The sequence below is a fragment of the Alosa sapidissima genome, chromosome 19 (genome assembly GCF_018492685.1).
Source record: "Alosa sapidissima isolate fAloSap1 chromosome 19, fAloSap1.pri, whole genome shotgun sequence".
NCBI classification, from domain to species: Eukaryota; Metazoa; Chordata; class Actinopteri; order Clupeiformes; family Clupeidae; genus Alosa; species Alosa sapidissima.
The window spans coordinates 19,340,249-19,362,191 of record NC_055975.1 but is presented as its reverse complement, the minus strand read 5'-3'; the positions used below and the strand labels follow the sequence as shown (position 1 = coordinate 19,362,191).

Here is a 21,943-nt window from a genome sequence, read left to right as displayed (position 1 = left end):
ATGAAGCGTCAAAAGAGAATCAAAGCTAAAATACTTCCAATTTAAGGCTTTTTATTTAGGCAAATGTATCAGGTCAAAAATAGCCTATTACATCTTCCACCCCCTTAGAGGCATCAATGAGATAACAACACTTAACATAGTCTTTATTTACATGTACATGATTTTGGTTTTGATTTTCTAATTGGAGTAAGTGTTTGTGACAACACGTCATGATACATTTTGGTATGAAGCGTCGCTGTTTTGGTATGAAGCGTCTTTCACGTAATTAATGCGCACTCTAGGAAGTGAAAGTAACCGTAGGCTAAGTAATGTGGCCAAGGCCTACAACGCGCTCCGTGTCTGTTACAGCTGTCTGTGCACGTACGTAATCGATTGCATTCTTCAAATGGAGAACAAACTCCTGACCGTTTCTGATCGCTAAACATTCGTTTTCTTTTTCTGTCAGTTAGCAGTTGATGTAGAAGCACCTAGCATAATTTGACTTAAGGACTTGTGTCCTGTTGCGAGATAGAGAGAGAGCGCATGCAAAGTGGTGCTGTGCGTGTGTGTGTGTCTGCATCATGGGGTTACGTTCGGTTCAAGTCAGAAGTTGGTCCGTCCGGTCACGCATTCACGCCGCTCCATTATTAGATTAACGTTATTAGACAGCGCTGTAAACTAGAAAATGTAATTTCGAGGAAATTACCAGTGCATGAAAATATAAACATACTGTATATTAACATAAAATGCAAAACAAACTTTTATTTGGAAACAGTTGGCAGGAGTCATAGTTGATAACAACTGACAGTTGAAATGTTTAAAAACAAAAACAACTAAATAGTTGAGTAGTTTAAATAGTTAAATTATTTAATAGTGAATTATTGTAGTGAGGACATTTATTTTGAAACAGTTGCGGGCAGAGGAAATAGGAACAGAATCTGTAGTCTTAAGAGAGCCAGATTGTATGCTTAAAGCCTGAGACAGAGTATATAGTTTAAAAGTTGAATTTAGATGTGTAATGGTAGCCTGGGTGTTCCCATGCTGCCTTGCGCGCGATTTGATTCACGCTGCTAAGGCAGCCTTGAGACCATGGAGCAAATTTTCGCCTGATATAGGGAACCAATCACAGAACAGGTGGGAAAGCAAGACGATGATGAGCTATGCACAGACGCATTTGATAGACATCCGTGGCACCCAATAAACGGATCTGGGCATTTTTTTCAAATACGAGAAAATGAACGTTTGGTTCCCAGACCACGTCTCATTGAGAAGTGGTGGTGCTAGCCAGGCTAGTGTAATGGATGTTGATAGACAGAAACATTCACAAAAAATCCATCCATCCAAAAATTGCCTTTGTTTTTGATAGCTGTTGAAAACTGCATGGAACTGACAGAGATGTTTTTGTTTATTAATAAATAAAGAAATAATAAATAAATAAAAATATAACCTTCTGCTTTTCCCAAATAAAATGTAGCCTACAGGTGTAAGTGACCTTTCATCAATCCAGTTGCAATGGATGAACTGTGATGAACTGCCCTACTTGTGATTGTTTAGAGATTTTAAAGGTTTTATAATAATGCTACAACTTTTTTGGCTATTCTACAATCTATTCACCTTTGCAGCGCCAGTAGGCTACTTTCTGTGCAGTCGCACACACACACACAGGCATGCCAAACAAGCATACACAAACGTTTCAAGAGTGGGGGATGGAGTAAAACATGGAGACAAATTGATTAGTGTGATTTATTTTCGCGGAACGGATGTACAGGACTGAGCGGCAGTCATATTTTGTACCGCTATGCGGTACATCTAGTCTAATTTCTGTTCAATAAAATTGTAGTTTTGATTTACATCTGCCCCATTACTGTTCCTTTATTGGACAGCCTGCGCAAGGATGGGGAAGGTAGCAGAACCAGAATTATTTAGCTTACTTCATAAGTTCTCGTGGCACAGATGATTTATTGCAGTGTAAGGTTAAACACAAAAAAAACTCTTGCATTTTGTTACATAATATGCGAACATGAAGGAACATTTCCCTCCCAGATATTGTTAAATAACTTAAGTTGTCACTACTGTAAATCTATATATCAAATTGTCACATGCTTTAAATGTAAAAGCAGTTTAATTGGTTTAATCTTTGAATATTTTTAATTTACTATTGTATTCGATGCTGCCTGTGCCATAGAATAACGATACAGCACAGGTTTTTTGGAACTTTTGAATCATACATGAACCACATGACTGCATCAAAGACCATGTTAAAGTGTGTTGCAACTCTATGGCTCAAGTTCAAGCTGAAAAGGTTGAGGTTGAACTTGCTCGGCAGGTTGGAGGTTTCTTGACGCATGAAGCATGGTCTGAAGGCCTATGCAATCGCTGAAGAATGAAGGAGGACTAGTTATTCTCAGTGTGGATATACAGTTATTTGCAGAATAATAGCAGTGTGTTTTCAGTGCATGGGGGCCGCAGACAGTTTGTCCAACGACCCACATGCACCGAATTCAAGCCATGGTACACTGAAGACAGTAAAGCATGGTGGTGCACAGTTCATGTTATGGGGATGTTTCTCATAACAGATACAGGGGGGCAAATGCCTCTGCACACAATTGGATAGACTTAACCAATCAGAGCAACGAAATAGCCTACTGTGAATTCTGTTGGGAGAACAGCCAAAACATCCTTCTCGACAAATGCCTTAATCGCTGATTATATCTTGAACACCAGATGCGACAGAGTCTAATTCTCTAGCAACAAGCTTTTTGCTGTAAGCAAAATCTCCAGAAGTGTGCTCTGAGGGGTATTTCACAAAACCTTGATAAGGGATTAAGATGGGATTTTTTTGCTATCCTGGCTGAATTTAGCCTGGACTTGGTTTCACAAAAGGGATGGCACATAAGTTACCATGAGGATTTATTCTGTGCACCTAGCCTGGTCCTGATCAGGCTAACAGCCAGGCTTAGTTCATTCTAATGTCAATTATGTTGTCTTATTGGTTCAGCTAAAGGCATATAAAGTCATACTATATGTGTATCTTTGCAGTGGCAAGAGCTTTCTTAATGACGTTGCATGTCGAGACAAGGTAGTACTCACACGTGGGTACATACGCAAATTTGCATTCAGTTGGTCCACCACGACTACTCTCCCTATTTTACAAAAATAGCCATATTTCCCCATTCCAAAAAGAAAACTGTACTTCATTGTTAGCCTATATAAAGAGGTTGTTCACTTTATGTGAATGACGCTATTTTCCATGTCTTTTTTATTCCAACCGTGGGTTCTTTGGGAGGAAAAACAAGAATGTGCACGTGTCCTGAATTACTTACACCTGGTTTCACATAGTCACTCCTTCTCATCCTGGATTGGTGGGGCCCCCATAATCAGGTCCCAATGCACTGATACCAGACTCAAATTCTGAATAGAATTGAGTTGGCTACATCAGGCTAACTGTATAGGCAATGGCCAGCGAAGAAAATCGTGTGGTTGGAGTTTTTGCAGTAGTGTTTTGAATTGACACAAAGACTAACATAAATTGTAGTTAATCTGTTTTTAGGACTTTTTAGTTTGTCTCAAGACAAACTGTGATTTTTCAACAAGATTGTTTTGAGTGAAAAGTTTCGACTTGACCTGGAAGTTTGATGTTTTGGGAAATGAGTGACCAGCATAGTGCAGACAATGAAGGCATAAAATCTAGAAATGTTTTTTAGCAATTGAGAAAAACGGTGATCTGAGACAATGCCTACCTGGCTGCCCACTTATGGAGAATTACATAGCTACTCCTGCAAAAAGTAAGTACATTTTCCCAAGAAAAAGTAAGGGAGCTAAGCCTATATAGATAGAGAGACAGAGAGAGAGAGAGAGAGAGAGAGAGAGAGAGAGAATCTTTATTGTCTCTACAAATGAAGGAAAATCCTCCAAAAACAGTATGTTACATGAAAATTTTAAGGTGATGATCAACAATCTGAAGTCAACAAACTACACAAACAAGTCATGCCAAAGCGTGCCTATAGACAGGCCAAAACAGCGTGCTTTACTGATACACTTACAATATAATGGGAAATTATAAAAATAGGCTTTTACTAAAAATTCATATGTTCATGTGTACATGTGTGTTCATCTGTACATATTTCTCACAGTGTACCACAGGAGAAAAAAAATCAATAAAACAAACTTAAGACAACAACTATATCACTACCTTGTACAGTATGTGTGTGTGTGTGTGTGTGTATATCTGTGTGTGTGTTAACATATATATTATTTTTATAGATCCTTAAATGAATGAAAATGTGGAAAAGAGCAGCTACTGTGATAGTGGTGATTCTTGGTAAGTTGGACTGTGGACAAAAATAACAGCATTCATTTTTATAAAATAAAAATAGCTATATCAAATTTATTTTTTCTCTTTTTAAGCATCACATTATGGCATGGTTCAATCAACTACAACTAGAGCAACTCAATCAACAACATGTGAGTGTGTGTGCGCTCCAGGTACAAGCCTCGCAACAGTTATGACCAGTGCTCCAACACCACTCATAACTGAAGCAACACAATCAACCAAAACAGAATCAACACAATCAACTACAACTACAACTGCACAATCAACCATAACTGGAGCAACACAATCAACTACACTTGGAGCGACTGAATCACCTACAACTGGAGCAACATTATCAGCCATAACTGGAGTAGCACAATCACCAACTACTCATGCATCACAATCAACTACAATTGGAGTGATACAATCAACCGCAACAGAAGCAACTACATTTGTTATGACACAATCAACTACAACTGGCGCAACAGAATCAACTACAACTGGAGTAACACAGTCAACCATAACTACAGCAACAGAATCCACTTCAACTGGAGTTACAGAGTCAACCATAACTGGAGCGACACAATTAACTACCACTGATGTAACAGAATCAACTACATCTGCTGCAACACAACAATCTTCAACTGAAGCAACAGAATCAACTACAACTGCTGCAACACAATCATCTTCAACTGAAGCAACAGAATCAACTACATTTGTTGTGACACAATCAACTACAACTGGGGCAACTACAACTGGAGAGACACAGTTAACCATAAGTGGAGCGACACAATTAACTACCACTGATGTAACAGAATCAACTACAACTGCTGCAACACAATCATCTTCAACTGAAGCAACAGAATCAACTACAACTGCTGCAACACAATCATCTTCAACTGAAGCAACAGAATCAACTACAACTGAGGTGACAGAATCAACTACAGAATCAACCTCAGCTGGAGATACACAATCAACCATGACTGCAGTCACAGAATTAACTACCACTGGTGTAACAGAATCAATTACAACTGGAGGAACACAATCAACTTCAACTGGAGTTACACAGTCAACCATAACTACAGCAACAGAATCTACTTCAACTGGAGTTCCAAATTCAACTACAGGTGATACAACAGAATCAACATCAACTGGAGCACCACAATCAACCATATCTGTAGCAACACAATCAACTGAAACCGAAGTGATGGAATCAACTACAGATTCAACCTCAACTGGAGTTACACAGTCAACCATGAGTGGAGCGACACAATTAACTACCACTGATGTAACAGAATCAATTACAACTGTTGCAACACAATCATCTTCAACTGAAGCAACAGAATCAACTACAACTGCTGCAACACAATCATCTTCAACTGAAGCAACAGAATCAACTACAACTGAGGTGACAGAATCAGCTACAGAATCAACCTCAGCTGGAGATACACAATCAACCATGACTGCAGTCACAGAATTAACTACCACTGGTGTAACAGAATCAATGACAACTGGAGGAACACAATCAACTTCAACTGGAGTTACACAGTCAACCATAACTACAGCAACAGAATTTACGTCAACTGGAGTGCCAAATTTAACTACAGATGAAGCAACAGAATCAACTACAACTGGAGCACCACAATCAACCATATCTGGTGCAACACAGCCAACCACAACCGTAGTAACGGAATCAACCACATATTCAACCTCAACTGGAGTTACACAGTCAACCATAACGGGAGCAACACAATTAACTACCACTGATGCAACAGAATCAATTACAACTGCTGCAACACAATCATCTTCAACTGAAGGAACAGAATCAACTACAACTGCTGCAACACAATCATCTTCAACTGAAGGAACAAAATCAACTACAACTGCTGCAACACAATCATCTTCAACTGAAGGAACAGAATTAACTACATTTGTTGTGACACAATCAACTACAACTGGGGCAACTACAACTGGAGCAACACAGTCAACCATAACTACAGCAACAGAATCTATTTCAACTGGAGCACCACTTTCAACTACAGGTGATGCAACAGAATCCACATCAACTGGAGCACTACAGTCAACCATATCTGGTGCAACACAATCAACTACAACCGAAGTGACGGAATCAACTACAGATTCAACCTCAACTGGAGTTACACAGTCAACCACAACCGTAGTGACGGAATCAACTACAGATTCAACCTCAACTGGAGTTTCACAGTCAACCATAACTGGAGCGACACAATTAACTACCACTGATGTAACAGAATCAATTACAACTGCTGCAACACAATCATCTTCAACTGAAGCAACAGAATCAACTACAACTGGAGCACCACAATCAACCATATCTGGTGCAACACAGCCAACCACAGCCATAGTAACTGAATCAACCACAGATTCAACCTCAACTGGAGTTACACAGTCAACCATAACGGGAGCAACACAATTAACTACCACTGATGCAACAGAATCAATTACAACTGCTGCAACACAATCATCTTCAACTGAAGGAACAGAATCAACTACAACTGCTGCAACACAATCATCTTCAACTGAAGGAACAGAATCAACTACAACTGCTGCAACACAATCATCTTCAACTGAAAGAACAGAATTAACTACAACTGCTGCAACACAATCATCTTCAACTGAAGGAACAGAATCAACTACATTTGTTGTGACACAATCAACTACAACTGGGGCAACTACAACTGGAGCAACACAGTCAACCATAACTACAGCAACAGAATCTATTTCAACTGGAGCACCACTTTCAACTACAGGTGATGCAACAGAATCCACATCAACTGGAGCACTACAGTCAACCATATCTGGTGCAACACAATCAACTACAACCGAAGTGACGGAATCAACTACAGATTCAACCTCAACTGGAGTTACACAGTCAACCACAACCGTAGTGACGGAATCAACTACAGATTCAACCTCAACTGGAGTTTCACAGTCAACCATAACTGGAGCGACACAATTAACTACCACTGATGTAACAGAATCAATTACAACTGCTGCAACACAATCATCTTCAACTGAAGCAACAGAATCAACTACAACTGGAGCACCACAATCAACCATATCTGGTGCAACACAGCCAACCACAGCCATAGTAACTGAATCAACCACAGATTCAACCTCAACTGGAGTTACACAGTCAACCATAACGGGAGCAACACAATTAACTACCACTGATGCAACAGAATCAATTACAACTGCTGCAACACAATCATCTTCAACTGAAGGAACAGAATCAACTACAACTGCTGCAACACAATCATCTTCAACTGAAGGAACAGAATCAACTACATTTGTTGTGACACAATCAACTACAACTGGGGCAACTACAACTGGAGCAACACAGTCGACCATAACTACAGCAACAGAATCTATTTCAACTGGAGCACCACTTTCAACTACAGGTGATGCAACAGAATCCACATCAACTGGAGCACCACAGTCAACCATATCTGGTGCAACACAATCAACTATAACTGGAGGAACACAATCAACTTCAACTGGAGTTACACAGTCAACCATAACTACAGCAACAGAATCTACTTCAACTGGAGTGCCAATTTCAACTACAGGTGATGCAACAGAATCAACAGCAACTGGAGCACCACAATCAACCATATCTGGTGCAACACAGTCAACCACAACCGTGACGGAATCAACTACAGATTCAACCTCAACTGGAGTTTTACAGTCAACCATAACTGGAGCGACACAATTAACTACCACTGATGTAACAGAATCAGTTACAACTGCTGCAACACAATCATCTTCAACTGAAGCATCAGAATCAACTACAACTGCTGCAACACAATCATCTTCAACTGAAGCAACAGAATCAACTACATTTGTTTTGACACAATCAACTACAACTGGGGCAACTACAACGGGAGCAACACAGTCTACCGTAACTACAGCAACAGAATCTATTTCAACTGGAGCACTATTTTCAATTATAGGTGATGCAACAGAATCCACATCAACTGGAGCACCACAGTCAACCATATCTGGTGCAACACAATCAACCACAACCGTAGTGACGGAATCAACTACAGATTCAACCTCAACTGGAGTGACACAGTCAACCATAAGTGGAGCGACACAATTAACTACCACTGATGTAACAGAATCAATTACAACTGCTGCAACACAATCATCTTCAACTGAAGCAACAGAATCAACTACAACTGGAGCACCACAATCAACCATATCTGGTGCAACACAGCCAACCACAGCCATAGTAACTGAATCAACCACAGATTCAACCTCAACTGGAGTTACACAGTCAACCATAACGGGAGCAACACAATTAACTACCACTGATGCAACAGAATCAATTACAACTGCTGCAACACAATCATCTTCAACTGAAGGAACAGAATCAACTACAACTGCTGCAACACAATCATCTTCAACTGAAGGAACAGAATCAACTACAACTGCTGCAACACAATCATCTTCAACTGAAGGAACAGAATCAACTACAACTGCTGCAACACAATCATCTTCAACTGAAAGAACAGAATTAACTACAACTGCTGCAACACAATCATCTTCAACTGAAGGAACAGAATCAACTACATTTGTTGTGACACAATCAACTACAACTGGGGCAACTACAACTGGAGCAACACAGTCGACCATAACTACAGCAACAGAATCTATTTCAACTGGAGCACCACTTTCAACTACAGGTGATGCAACAGAATCCACATCAACTGGAGCACCACAGTCAACCATATCTGGTGCAACACAATCAACTACAACCGAAGTGACGGAATCAACTACAGATTCAACCTCAACTGGAGTGACACAGTCAACCACAACCGTAGTGACGGAATCAACTACAGATTCAACCTCAACTGGAGTTTCACAGTCAACCATAACTGGAGCGACACAATTAACTACCACTGATGTAACAGAATCAGTTTCAACTGCTGCAACACAATCATCTTCAACTGAAGGAACAGAATTAACTACAACTGCTGCAACACAATCATCTTCAACTGAAGCAACAGAATCAACTACATTTGTTTTGACACAAACAAATACAACTGGGGCAACTACAACGGGAGCAACACAGTCTACCGTAACTACAGCAACAGAATCTATTTCAACTGGAGCACTATTTTCAATTATAGGTGATGCAACAGAATCCACATCAACTGGAGCACCACAGTCAACCATATCTGGTGCAACACAATCAACCACAACCGTAGTGACGGAATCAACTACAGATTCAACCTCAACTGGAGTGACACAGTCAACCATAAGTGGAGCGACACAATTAACTACCACTGATGTAACAGAATCAATTACAACTGCTGCAACACAATCATCTTCAACTGAAGCAACAGAATCAACTACAACTGGAGCACCACAATCAACCATATCTGGTGCAACACAGCCAACCACAGCCATAGTAACTGAATCAACCACAGATTCAACCTCAACTGGAGTTACACAGTCAACCATAACGGGAGCAACACAATTAACTACCACTGATGCAACAGAATCAATTACAACTGCTGCAACACAATCATCTTCAACTGAAGGAACAGAATCAACTACAACTGCTGCAACACAATCATCTTCAACTGAAGGAACAGAATCAACTACAACTGCTGCAACACAATCATCTTCAACTGAAGGAACAGAATCAACTACAACTGCTGCAACACAATCATCTTCAACTGAAGGAACAGAATCAACTACATTTGTTGTGACACAATCAACTACAACTGGGGCAACTACAACTGGAGCAACACAGTCGACCATAACTACAGCAACAGAATCTATTTCAACTGGAGCACCACTTTCAACTACAGGTGATGCAACAGAATCCACATCAACTGGAGCACCACAGTCAACCATATCTGGTGCAACACAATCAACTACAACTGGAGGAACACAATCAACTTCAACTGGAGTTACACAGTCAACCATAACTACAGCAACAGAATCTACTTCAACTGGAGTGCCAATTTCAACTACAGGTGATGCAACAGAATCAACAGCAACTGGAGCACCACAATCAACCATATCTGGTGCAACACAGTCAACCACAACCGTAGTGACGGAATCAACTACAGATTCAACCTCAACTGGAGTTTCACAGTCAACCATAACTGGAGCGACACAATTAACTACCACTGATGTAACAGAATCAATTACAACTGCTGCAACACAATCATCTTCAACTGAAGCAACAGAATCAACTACAACTGGAGCACCACAATCAACCATATCTGGTGCAACACAGCCAACCACAGCCATAGTAACTGAATCAACCACAGATTCAACCTCAACTGGAGTTACACAGTCAACCATAACGGGAGCAACACAATTAACTACCACTGATGCAACAGAATCAATTACAACTGCTGCAACACAATCATCTTCAACTGAAGGAACAGAATCAACTACAACTGCTGCAACACAATCATCTTCAACTGAAGCAACAGAATCAACTACATTTGTTTTGACACAATCAACTACAACTGGGGCAACTACAACTGGAGCAACACAGTCTACCATAACTACAGCAAAAGAATCTATTTCAACTGGAGCACTATTTTCAACTACAGGTGATGCAACAGAATCAACATCAACTGGAGCACCACAATCAACCATATCTGGTGCAACACAGTCAACCACAACTGTAGTGACGGAATCAACTACAGATTCAACCTCAACTGGTGTTACACAGTCAACCATGAGTGGAGTGACACAATTAACTACCACTGATGTAACAGAATCAACTACAACTGCTGCAACACAATTAACTACCACTGATGTAACAGAATCAACTACAACTGCTGCAACACAATCATCTTCAACTGAAGCAACAGAATCAACTACAACTGGGGCAACTACAACTGGAGCAACACAGTCGACCATAACAACAGCAACAGAATCCACATCAACTGGAGCACCACAGTCAACCATATCTGGTGCAACACAATCACCTACAACCGTAGTGACGGAATCAACTACAGATTTAACCTCAACTGTAGTTACACAGTCAACCACAACCGAAGTGACGGAATCAATTACAGAATTAATCTCAACTGGAGTTACACAGTCAACCATAAGTGGAGCGACACAATTATCTACCGCTGGTGTTACAGAAACAACCATATCTGGTGCAACACAATCGACTACAACTGAAGTGATGGAATCAATTACAACTGGACCACCACAATCAACTACAACTGGAGCAACACTATCAACCATAACTGGAGGAACACAATCAGCTACAACTGGAGCAACACTATCAACCATAACTGGAGCACCACTATCAACCATAACAGGAGCAACACTATCAACCATAACTGGAGGAACACAATCAGCTACTACACAATCTAACATGATTAGTACAATTCAGTCATCAACAACTACTCCACAATCCAACATGACTCTAGTAACACAATCCACAATGCTTGGCTCAACACATACCACTGTAACTGGAGCAATGCTATCAACAACAATCATATTTTCTACTTCTTCACACACAGCATGTCCATGTGTATGCTTACCAACTGGAGAGCCACAATCAATCTTTGCAAATACAACAACCTCAGCTCCAGCCACAACAACTACTACTACCCTAGCCCCTACCACAATGACAGAATCAACTACAGAATCAACCTCAGCTGGAGATACACAATCAACCATGACTGCAGCGACAGAATTAACTACCACTGGTGTAACAGAATCAATTACAACTGGAGGAACACAATCAACTTCAACTGGAGTTACACAGTCAGCCATAACTACAGCAACAGAATCTACTTCAACTGGAGTGCCAATTTCAACTACAGGTGATGCAACAGAATCAACAGCAACTGGAGCACTACAATCAACCATATCTGGTGCAACACAGTCAACCACAACCGTGACGGAATCAACTACAGATTCAACCTCAACTGGAGTTACACAGTCAACCACAACCGTAGTAACGGAATCAACTACAGATTCAACCTCAACTGGAGTTACACAGTCAACCATAACTACAGCAACAGAATCTACTTCAACTGGAGTGCCAATTTCAACTACAGGTGATGCAACAGAATCAACAGCAACTGGAGCACCACAATCAACCATATCTGGTGCAACACAGTCAACCACAACCGTGACGGAATCAACTACAGATTCAACCTCAACTGGAGTTACACAGTCAACCACAACCGTAGTAACGGAATCAACTACAGATTCAACCTCAACTGGAGTTACACAGTCAACCATAACTGGAGCGACACAATTAACTTCCACTGATGTAACAGAATCAATTACAACTGCTGCAACACAATCATCTTCAACTGAAGCAACAGAATCAACTACATTTGTTTTGACACAATCAACTAAAACTGGGGCAACTACAACTGGAGCAACACAATTGACCATAACTACAGCAACAGAATCTACTTCAACTGGAGTGCCAAATTCAACTACATCTACTACTACCCTAGCCCCTACCACAATGACTACAACTACTCCATCCCCTACTACCACTACAACAGCAACAACAATCAGCACTACAACTAGACCACCATCACGTCCAGCTTTAGTAATAGTAATTCGGGTTGTCCTTGTCATAGTATTTCAGCCAGCTCTTAATAACTCACAGAGCGTAGAGTTCCAGCAACAAGCAAGAACTATTGAAAATGCAGTAAGTATTCCTCTCTCAGAATCAGACATGACACATAAAAGCAATTTACCTCCAGTCTTTAGTTGCTCACAAGGACATGTAGGTGAAGAAGCAAATATAAACTCAAACAATAAATCTAAAGTGTGTATGTTGCAATGCATGATATGCATTTTGTATTGAAATGTAATGGTTAATATTACATAGATATTAAAGATAGAATTATATGACACAAATTGTAACCACATACAAACAAAGTGGAAATGTAAACTAGTAAAATGCATCAAATACAGCCAATATGATTATGAAACTTATTGTTAAAAGAACATTTTCTTTCAAATCATTCTCTGTTTCTCTGTCTTTGTGAACAGTGTGACTTAATCTATCGACTACGCTATCAAAGTCGGTTTCTGCGGACCGTTGTAACAGCATTCAGGTAAATCCATCTCATTCCTTAAAACCACAGTGAAAAAGAAAGGTACTTCATGAGACTGAGACAACTCCTTTGACATTTTTACAGGCTGTCTCGAAATCGAATGGACAATGTTGAGACAGATGTCAACCTTGTGTTCAATGACACTTCACCTGAACGCCTCCCTGAAAGCAGTGATGTTGTTGAAACCTTGGCTAAAGCCATAAACGACTCAACTTCAGGCTTTAATCTAACTGTGGTTCCTGGTTCCATATCTGTGACAAGTGAGAAAATAATTATTCTTTCAAGATTAATAACTTGAGTTTAGAACAATGAATGAACAATACGAAATCGAGTCCAGATTTGCTCCAGTCTGCACTTACACTACTTCATAAAGTGTGTGTGTGTGTTTTCCAGGTGAACCCCGCTCAAGAGCCATGCCCCAATTCCGTACCAATGGCACATTTATTGCAGATCTTTCAGTATCCACTTCCGAAGCCTTCCGTGCCAGAGCTTCACTCATCAAAAGAGAGGTATAGCTGCCATGCGTGTTGTGATGAGTTTTTGCTAACGGTATTTCTTGATTATTGTTTCTGAAATTATACTGAACAAAAATATTAAGACATTTACCCATTATTTTTCACTCCATTTTCACCCCATTTTTCACAAGTTTTATGTGAGTTCTCCAAAACTTCTCCAATGCTCACAAAATGTGTATTTGTGCACAAATGTGTTAAAATCTTCATCAGTGATCACCTTTACAATCAGTTCACAGGCAACAGCTCTGGTGGAAATTCTCACAGTCAGCATGTCAGTGCACTCTCCCTCAAAACTTATGAGATTAGTGGCATTGTGTTTTTTAACAAAATTACATTTTAGAGTGGTCTTTTACTGTGACCAGTCCATGGAACATCTGTCTAATAATTATGCATATTTTGATATGCCACAAGTAGGTAGGTAGGTAAGGACGACATTATTCATACCGCTGGCAAATATTGATTTAATGTTGATTTTCTCTTTATCAATATGCTTGTTCTGACTGAAAATGACACTGCCACATACCAAACTGACTGAAAATGACTGCCACATAATCAGTGGAAACATCTTTATTTGACATCAGAGCTCTCAAACTGGTTCTTATAATACCTTCCCACGCCTCTCCATGTCTCCACAATGATTGTAGGCTGCACCTTTTAAGCAGCGATTCTGAGGCAAGAAGGATTCTTTACCATCACTTTGGCCTTGTGCTCATTCTTTTGACGGATTGAGGTCTGGGCCACTCCAAAATGTTGTTCTCTATTAACCATTTATTGCCTTGTTTGGCCATATGTTTTGGATCGTTGTGTGGTTTAACGGTCCAATACCGCCTATTGGGGTAGGTCTCTGCACACTGCCTGATCTTTTCCTCCAGAATCAAAATTTAGCCCCTTGTTTTAGTGTTATCATTTACTTTGATAAGGTCACCAGGTCCCCCTGGTTGAAAAACTCCCCCAAAATAATACTTTTCTCACCCCCACACTTGAAATGGACATTGGGGTTTAATGCTTCTTTTTGCCAATCTCAGACCATGTACCTGGGTCAAAAAAAAATCCAGTGAAAGCTAAATTCTTTGTCCAGGTATGTCCTTATAAAGTTTAAGCTGAGTTGTGCATGTTTGTAGAAGAGTGATCCATGATCAGCATCCATGATGACCAAGTGCCATACCCAAAGTGGAGAATAGCTATAGAAATGTTTTAGTTTTGGGTGTTTTTCAGACAATGGGACCTGGTGACCTTCTCAAGTTAATGTGTGTGTGTGTGTGTGTGTGTGTCGCTTCATGTGCATAAAATAAATCTTTCATGTTGGAAATTGGACTAACTTTATTTAAATTTTTTATTTATTTTATTTATTAATTTCTTTGTTGTATGTCTTGTATGTCTTGGTGTCACGGGTACGCTGGCGACTACGCCGCTCCGTCCGGCATCTATTGTTAGTCTGTGTCAATGACAATGTCTTATATGTGGAGCGCTTTGGGTTGCACTCTGTGCATGTTAAATGCGCTATACAAATAAATCTGACTTGACTTGACTTGACTTTCATATTTTACTTCAATTCTTGAAAAATGATAGCAAAAAAAGTGTTGTATTTAAATTCTGTTAAGCATTTATTAGCCATCAGTTTAAACTTGTTTTCTCTCCCCTTGTGCCTTTACGACATCTATAGCTTGAGCCGTTTTTTGTTGAAGACTTTCAGCCAGATTTCATAAGCCTTACACCAACAAGCTTCAGGTAACCATAAAAGTACACATTGGGGAAAATCCTACAGATAAGTGTGTGTGTGTGTGTGTGTGTGTGTGTGTGTGTGTGTGTCCGTGCGTGCATGTCTGTAGACTGTATGTGTAGATAGGAAGAAATGTGACAACATTCATCTTAATTATTGTTTGGTTTCTCTTTTCTCTTACCAGCAATGGATCAATTATCCATATGACAGACATTATTGTGACCGCCAACTCCACATTCCCCAGTGACATGCAGATGATTGCCACCTTGACCAGAGCTGCAGAGAGTGGGAATTTGTCAATTACCATCATCTCCATCAGTGGCACAGGTAGGCAGATGTGTTTTTAAAATCAAGTGACTTTCTCCACAGTTTTCCACATGTACTGCTACTATATCTATAATATGCATGCTATTACTACTACTACTGATAGTAACTGGATGTACCACAAAGTACAAAATATGACCGCTGCATATATCAGTCCTGCATATTCTCTCCACAAAAATAAATCACGCTTGTCACTTTTTCTCCATCCCCTACTCCATCCCCTACTCTTGCAACTTTTGCGTATGTAAATGAGTGTGTCCATGTGTGCGTTTGCTTTTGTGTATATGTGTTTCTCTGTGAGTTAATGGTGTGTGTGTGTGTGTGTGTGTGTGTGTATGCGTGCATGTGTGTGTCTGTGTGTGCGGGTGTGTTTGTGCATGTGTGCGTGCGTGTGTATGCATGTGCAAAAATGCTGAACTTATTTGATCTATTGCCATGTTTGAGTTCGCTCTGCCATGTTGGATATTTTTTTCCGAGTTCACTTTTAAGCAACGTACGTCTCAAGTGGTGTCACGTTGCTTGGAAACGGTAAACGGAAAGGCTAAAGATTACAGCTATTTGTGTAGACGGAGGATGAACAAACAAAACATAATTTTGTATCTTAAAACTAAATTAGTTGGTAATTGAACTGTTGTTCCATTACTTTGTAGACATTTGATTTCACTTTGACATTGAATTGAGGGGATTTTTGTAAATTATTGTTAAAAAGAAATTCCATTTATTAAAGCAATAAAGATTCCATTTATTAAAGCAATGGGGGATGAATAATTTTGCAAGCCTCTGTACATATGAAATAGAAACATATGACATAAACCATCATTTTCTGTGTGTGTGTGACTCTAGCAGACTCTAGGATCACCACAATATTCAATATTATTGATGGCGTCAAGGTGGTGGGGGCCCTCAAATCAAATGTAAAAAAAGTATTGATATTTAAATTCTTGACTTGGTATCGGTATGGAAACATTAATTTTGGTATCATGAAAACTCTACTGTGCAAAAAGCGTGTGGTTGCTACAGCAAAGGCATTTTCCCTTTTGTTTGATACGAAATGCATTTTGATTTGCATATTGCGTCCATACTAACTACCTCCTTTGTTCTCTTTCCCATTTCTTCCCCAGCCACAACAACTTCAAATACCCTAGCCCCTACCACAACGACTACAACTACTCCATCCCCTACCACAACTACTACCACTACTACTACAGCAACAACAACAGCAGCAGCAGCAACAACAACAACAACAACAACAACAACAACAACAGCAGCAACAACAACAACAACACCAACAACAACGACAACAACACCAACAACAACAGCAACAACAACGACAACAGCAACAACACCAACAACAGCAGCAACAACAACAACACCAACAACAACGACAACAACACCAACAACAACAACACCAACGACAACACCAACAACAACAACACCAACGACAACAACAACAACAACAACAACAACACCAACAACAACAGCAGCAACAACAACGACGACAACAACAGCAACAACAACAGCAACAACAACAACAACAACAACAACAACAACAACAACAACAACAACAACAGCAGCAATCAGCACTACAACTAGACCACCATCACGTCCAGCTTTAGTAATAGAAATTCGGGTTGTCCTTGTCATAATATTTCAGCCAGCTCTTACAGACCCACAGAGTGTAGAGTTCCAGCAACAAGCAAGACCTATTGAAAATGCAGTAAGTATCCATCACTCAGAATCAGACATGACACATAAAAGGAATTTACCTCCTGTCATTACTTGCTCACAAAACAAGGACATGCAGGTGACACAAAAAGGAAGTATAAATTCAAACAATGAATCCCAAGTTTGTATGCTGCAAGCAATGATAGTTTGCATTTTGTATTGAAATGTAATGGTTAATTAAGTAAGATTTAATCAAGAATTAAGATTTTAAAAATCATGTTATGTCACACACATTGTAACCACATGGAAACAAAGTGAAAATGTAAACTAGTAAAATGCATCAAATACAGCCAATATGATTATGAAGCTTATTGTTAAAAGAACATTTTCTTTCAAATTATTCTCTGTTTCTCTGTCTTTGTGAACAGTGTGACTTAATCTATCGACTACGCTATGAAAGTCGGTTTCTGCGGACCGTTGTGACAGCATTCAGGTAAATCCATCTCATTCCTTAAAACCACAGTGAAAAAAAAGGTACTTCATGAGACTGAGACAAATCCTTTGACATTTTTACAGGCTGTCTCGAAATCGAATGGACAATGTTGAGACAGATGTTGACCTTGTGTTCAATGATACTTCACCTGAACCTCTCCCTGAAAGCAGTGATGTTGTTGAAACCTTGGCTAATGCCCTAAACGACTCAACTTCAGGCTTTAATCTGACTGTGGTTCCTGGTTCCATATCTGTGACAAGTGAGAAAATTATTATTCTTTCAAGACCAATAACAGAGTTTATAACAATGAATGAACAATAATAAATCTAGTCCAGATTTGGTCCAGTCTGTACTCACACTAATACTTCATAAAGTTTGTGTGTGTGTGCGTGTGTGTGTGTATGTGTGTGTTTTCTAGGTGAACCCCGCTCAAGAGCCATTCCCCAGTTCCGTACCAATGACACGTTTATTGCAGATCTCTCGGTATCCACTTCTGAAGCCTTCCGCGCCAGAGCTTCACTCATTAAAACAGAGGTATAGCTGCCATTCATGACATGAGTTTTTGCTGATTACTGTTTCTGAAATTAGAGTTTTGCAAAATTCGAATTGCAATTCTGCTTCCTGTTTGCTACCTCAATTGAAATGCAAGTGAAATTCAAGAATTGAATTGGAATTTAAGAGCCAGTTGTGCAAAATTCAGAGTTGTGCAAAATTCGAATTGCAATTCTGCTTCCTGTTTGCTACCTCAATTGAAATGCAAGTGAAATTCAAGAATTGAATTGGAATTTAAGAGCCAGTTTCGATTCAATTCTGGAATTTTGCACAACCCTGATTTACACATCCATAGTAACACGTTTTCACTCCCATATCTCATATGAGTTGAGGTAAAATATCGAAAACTTCTTCAGTGCACACAAAATGTGTATTTGTGCACAAATTTGTCAAAATCTTCATCAGTGAGCACCTTTACAATCAGTTCACATGCAATGGTTCCGGGCCGATATTCCCACAGTCAGCATGCCAGTGCACTCACCCTCAAAACCTGTGGAATCAGTGGCATTGTGTTTTCTAACAAAATGGCACATTTTAGAGTGACCTTTTATTATGACCAGTCCACGGACATTTGTGTAATGATCATGCATTTTAATCAACATAATTTGATATGTCACAAGTGTCGAGTGGATGGATTGTCATGGCGAAGTGCTCACTAAATATTTGAACAAAATTTGGGAGCATTTTTTGTGCATAAAAGAAATCTTTTATATTTTTCATATTTTACAATTCTTGAAAAATGCTAGCAAAACAAAAGTGTTGTATTTAAATTCTGTTAAGCATTTATTAGCCATCAGTTTAAACTTGTTTTCTCTCCCCTTGTGCCTTTACGACATCTATAGCTTGAGCCATTTTTTGTTGAAGACTTTCAGCCAGATTTCATAAGCCTTACACCAACAAGCTTCAGGTAACCATAAAAGTACACACTGGGGAAATTCCTACAGATATTTGTGTCTGTGTGTGTGAGTGTGCGTGCGTGTATGTGTACGTGTGTGTGTGTCTGTAGACCGTACAGTATGTGTAGTTAGGAAGATATGTGACAAACATTCATCTTAATTATTGTTTGGTTTCTCTCTTCTCTTACCAGCAATGGATCAATTATCCATATGACGAACATTACTGTGACCACCAACTCCACATTCCCCAGTGACATGCAGATTATTGCCACCTTGACCAGAGCTGCAGAGAGTGGGAATTTGTCAATTACCATCATCTCCATCAATGGCACAGGTAGGCAGATGTGCTTTAAAAACCAAGTGATTTTCCACTTATACTGCTACTATATGCATAGTATGCATGCATGCTACTACTACTACTGATGATGATGATACTAATAATAATAATAATATAGGATTAAATGTTGTAAATTGTAAAATACCAATAGAAGAGTGTCACAGTTCAACAAGCGTGGTTGCTACATCAAAGACACTTTCCCTTTTGGTTGATACAAAATGCATTTTAATTTGTATTTTGAGTTTGATCTAACTACCTCCTTTATTCTCTTCCCCATTTCACACACACACACACAGACACAGCGGTATCAGCAGGTGAAATCAGCAACAAGATTAACCTCTTGATTGCCTTTGGGCTTACCTTGCTATCGCTCTATGTGGCTCTGCCCTGGTAGCCTCTGAGGTCTCTCACCTCACCTTGCTGGCGCAGACTTTTATTGTGAAGAGAAATCTTTGACCATCACTCTTATTGTTGGAGGAGTTCTGCATGGCTGACTGAAATACTAATAATACTCCTACTTTCATCGTTCAGAAGACTGGATACGACTCCTGCAAACATCACATCAAAAATGCCACATCTGTTTTTCCTTGTTTCCTTGCTATTAAGACATTGCAAGGTTTGAAAATGTATTTGCTTTAAAGTCTTGTTTTTTTGTCATTTTCAAATGAATGTTGCATTGTGGGAGGGAGAGGCAAGAGTAGAAGCATACATCATAAATCACATACACAGGTCATCTCTGTCTTAGCGTTGATTTATTGTTGATTCCTAGCTCTTGTTTTTAATGAACACTTTGCTGTAGTTACACTGACGACTATGTAATGTAATTTTGAGCATCATGTCACTGGGTATTCATGGCACACTCTCATGTATTCACTCTTACTCGACTCGTTCACTTGCTTCGTTTTCCCCAAAGTTGGGGATTTGCTTCAGCTTAAAACCCATTCATTGTCTCACCAACATAAACATTGAAAACATCTAAAGTTCTTATTCTTTATTTTTATATCTGCCACTCATTTTATGTCAAAGTGGGATCCAGTAGGCCTATTTTTTTTTGTCAGACACATCAAAAGAGGCACTGTTTGAGATGTCTCTGGCACAGGTGCTGGTGCAAGACAGTAGCCTGGCCTGGGAACAAGACAAATTCACATATTGAATTGATTTGATCTTGGCACTGGTATAACATATGCCTTTGTTATTCACTCTGGGTTGACAAGTGTTGAGCAACAGCGTAAGTTTTCTTTTGTCTCCATTCCTCTGGTATGTCAACCATTTTCAAATATCGACAAGGTCCAGCTCCTGGGTAGATAAACAACCCTGCTCGGTGAGTTCTGTGTCAGCGTTTTTTTTTTTTTTCCCCCCATCATAAATTACGGGAAGTGTAATGTTCAACCAGGCTCTTCCAGGTAACAGGTGTGATCAAATTTACAGAAATAGGTAAATGTTTCCAGAAATGTTTTCTGTTTGCCTTGAGTGAACATTTGCGAACACTCGCAAACAGTTTGAGTAGGTAGGCTAGTTCTCCACGAACATCAAATTTAACTTATAGTGCCCTCCACAATTATTTGAAAATGTATTCTGAAAAGGAATCTCATAAAAAAATAAATATTTTTTAACAAAAACACATGTGCCACAATTATTGGCACTCAAGACAATAATAAGATAAAAAAAATGGTTTAGTGAACACAAAATCGAGCTTATGCCATTGCCATCTCAGTCCCCTGATCTAAACATCCATAGAAAAACAGTGAGGTCTGAAATCACTTCAACTTTATGGGATGCTGGACTAAGCAGTACAATGCAGTTTTTTGTTTCATTTTGTTTCAGTCATTTAAAGTAATGCAGTTGTTTCTTTGTAAGGGTAGGATAAGATTACAACCTGTTTTACTGGCAAAAGAAGCTTTGCTTCCCTTCAAGGTTGGATTTTTTTGGGCATTGTAGTTGACTGGTAGGAAACAAAAACCACCATTATTACATCATTATATTGTGGTTCTGTGTTACATAGATATGTATCAGCTTTGTCATCCTTTCTTAGAC

The 21,943-nt window shown here is 39.4% G+C and overlaps 2 protein-coding genes across 2 annotated transcripts; both read left to right on the top strand.

The window, feature by feature from the left end:
• The first annotated feature begins 5,265 nt into the window (after positions 1-5,265).
• LOC121693626 (mucin-22-like) lies at positions 5,266-10,324 on the top strand. The gene is made up of 7 exons (XM_042073170.1): positions 5,266-5,352; positions 5,905-5,960; positions 6,237-6,273; positions 6,610-6,967; positions 7,523-8,330; positions 8,943-9,406; positions 10,165-10,324. The coding sequence occupies exons 1-7, from the start codon at positions 5,271-5,273 to the stop codon at positions 10,322-10,324; spliced, it is 1,965 nt and encodes a 654-aa protein (XP_041929104.1). The 5' UTR covers positions 5,266-5,270.
• Positions 9,561-20,487, top strand: LOC121692868 (cell wall protein DAN4-like). The gene is made up of 15 exons (XM_042071854.1): positions 9,561-9,592; positions 10,388-10,548; positions 12,622-12,995; positions 13,343-13,407; positions 13,492-13,667; positions 13,801-13,916; positions 15,586-15,650; positions 15,827-15,969; positions 17,088-17,683; positions 18,060-18,124; positions 18,208-18,383; positions 18,543-18,658; positions 19,519-19,583; positions 19,764-19,906; positions 20,206-20,487. Exons 3-15 carry the CDS (start codon positions 12,807-12,809, stop codon positions 20,301-20,303), a joined length of 2,013 nt encoding a protein of 670 aa, XP_041927788.1. The 5' UTR covers positions 9,561-9,592; positions 10,388-10,548; positions 12,622-12,806; the 3' UTR covers positions 20,304-20,487.
• The last annotated feature ends 1,456 nt before the right edge of the window (positions 20,488-21,943 follow it).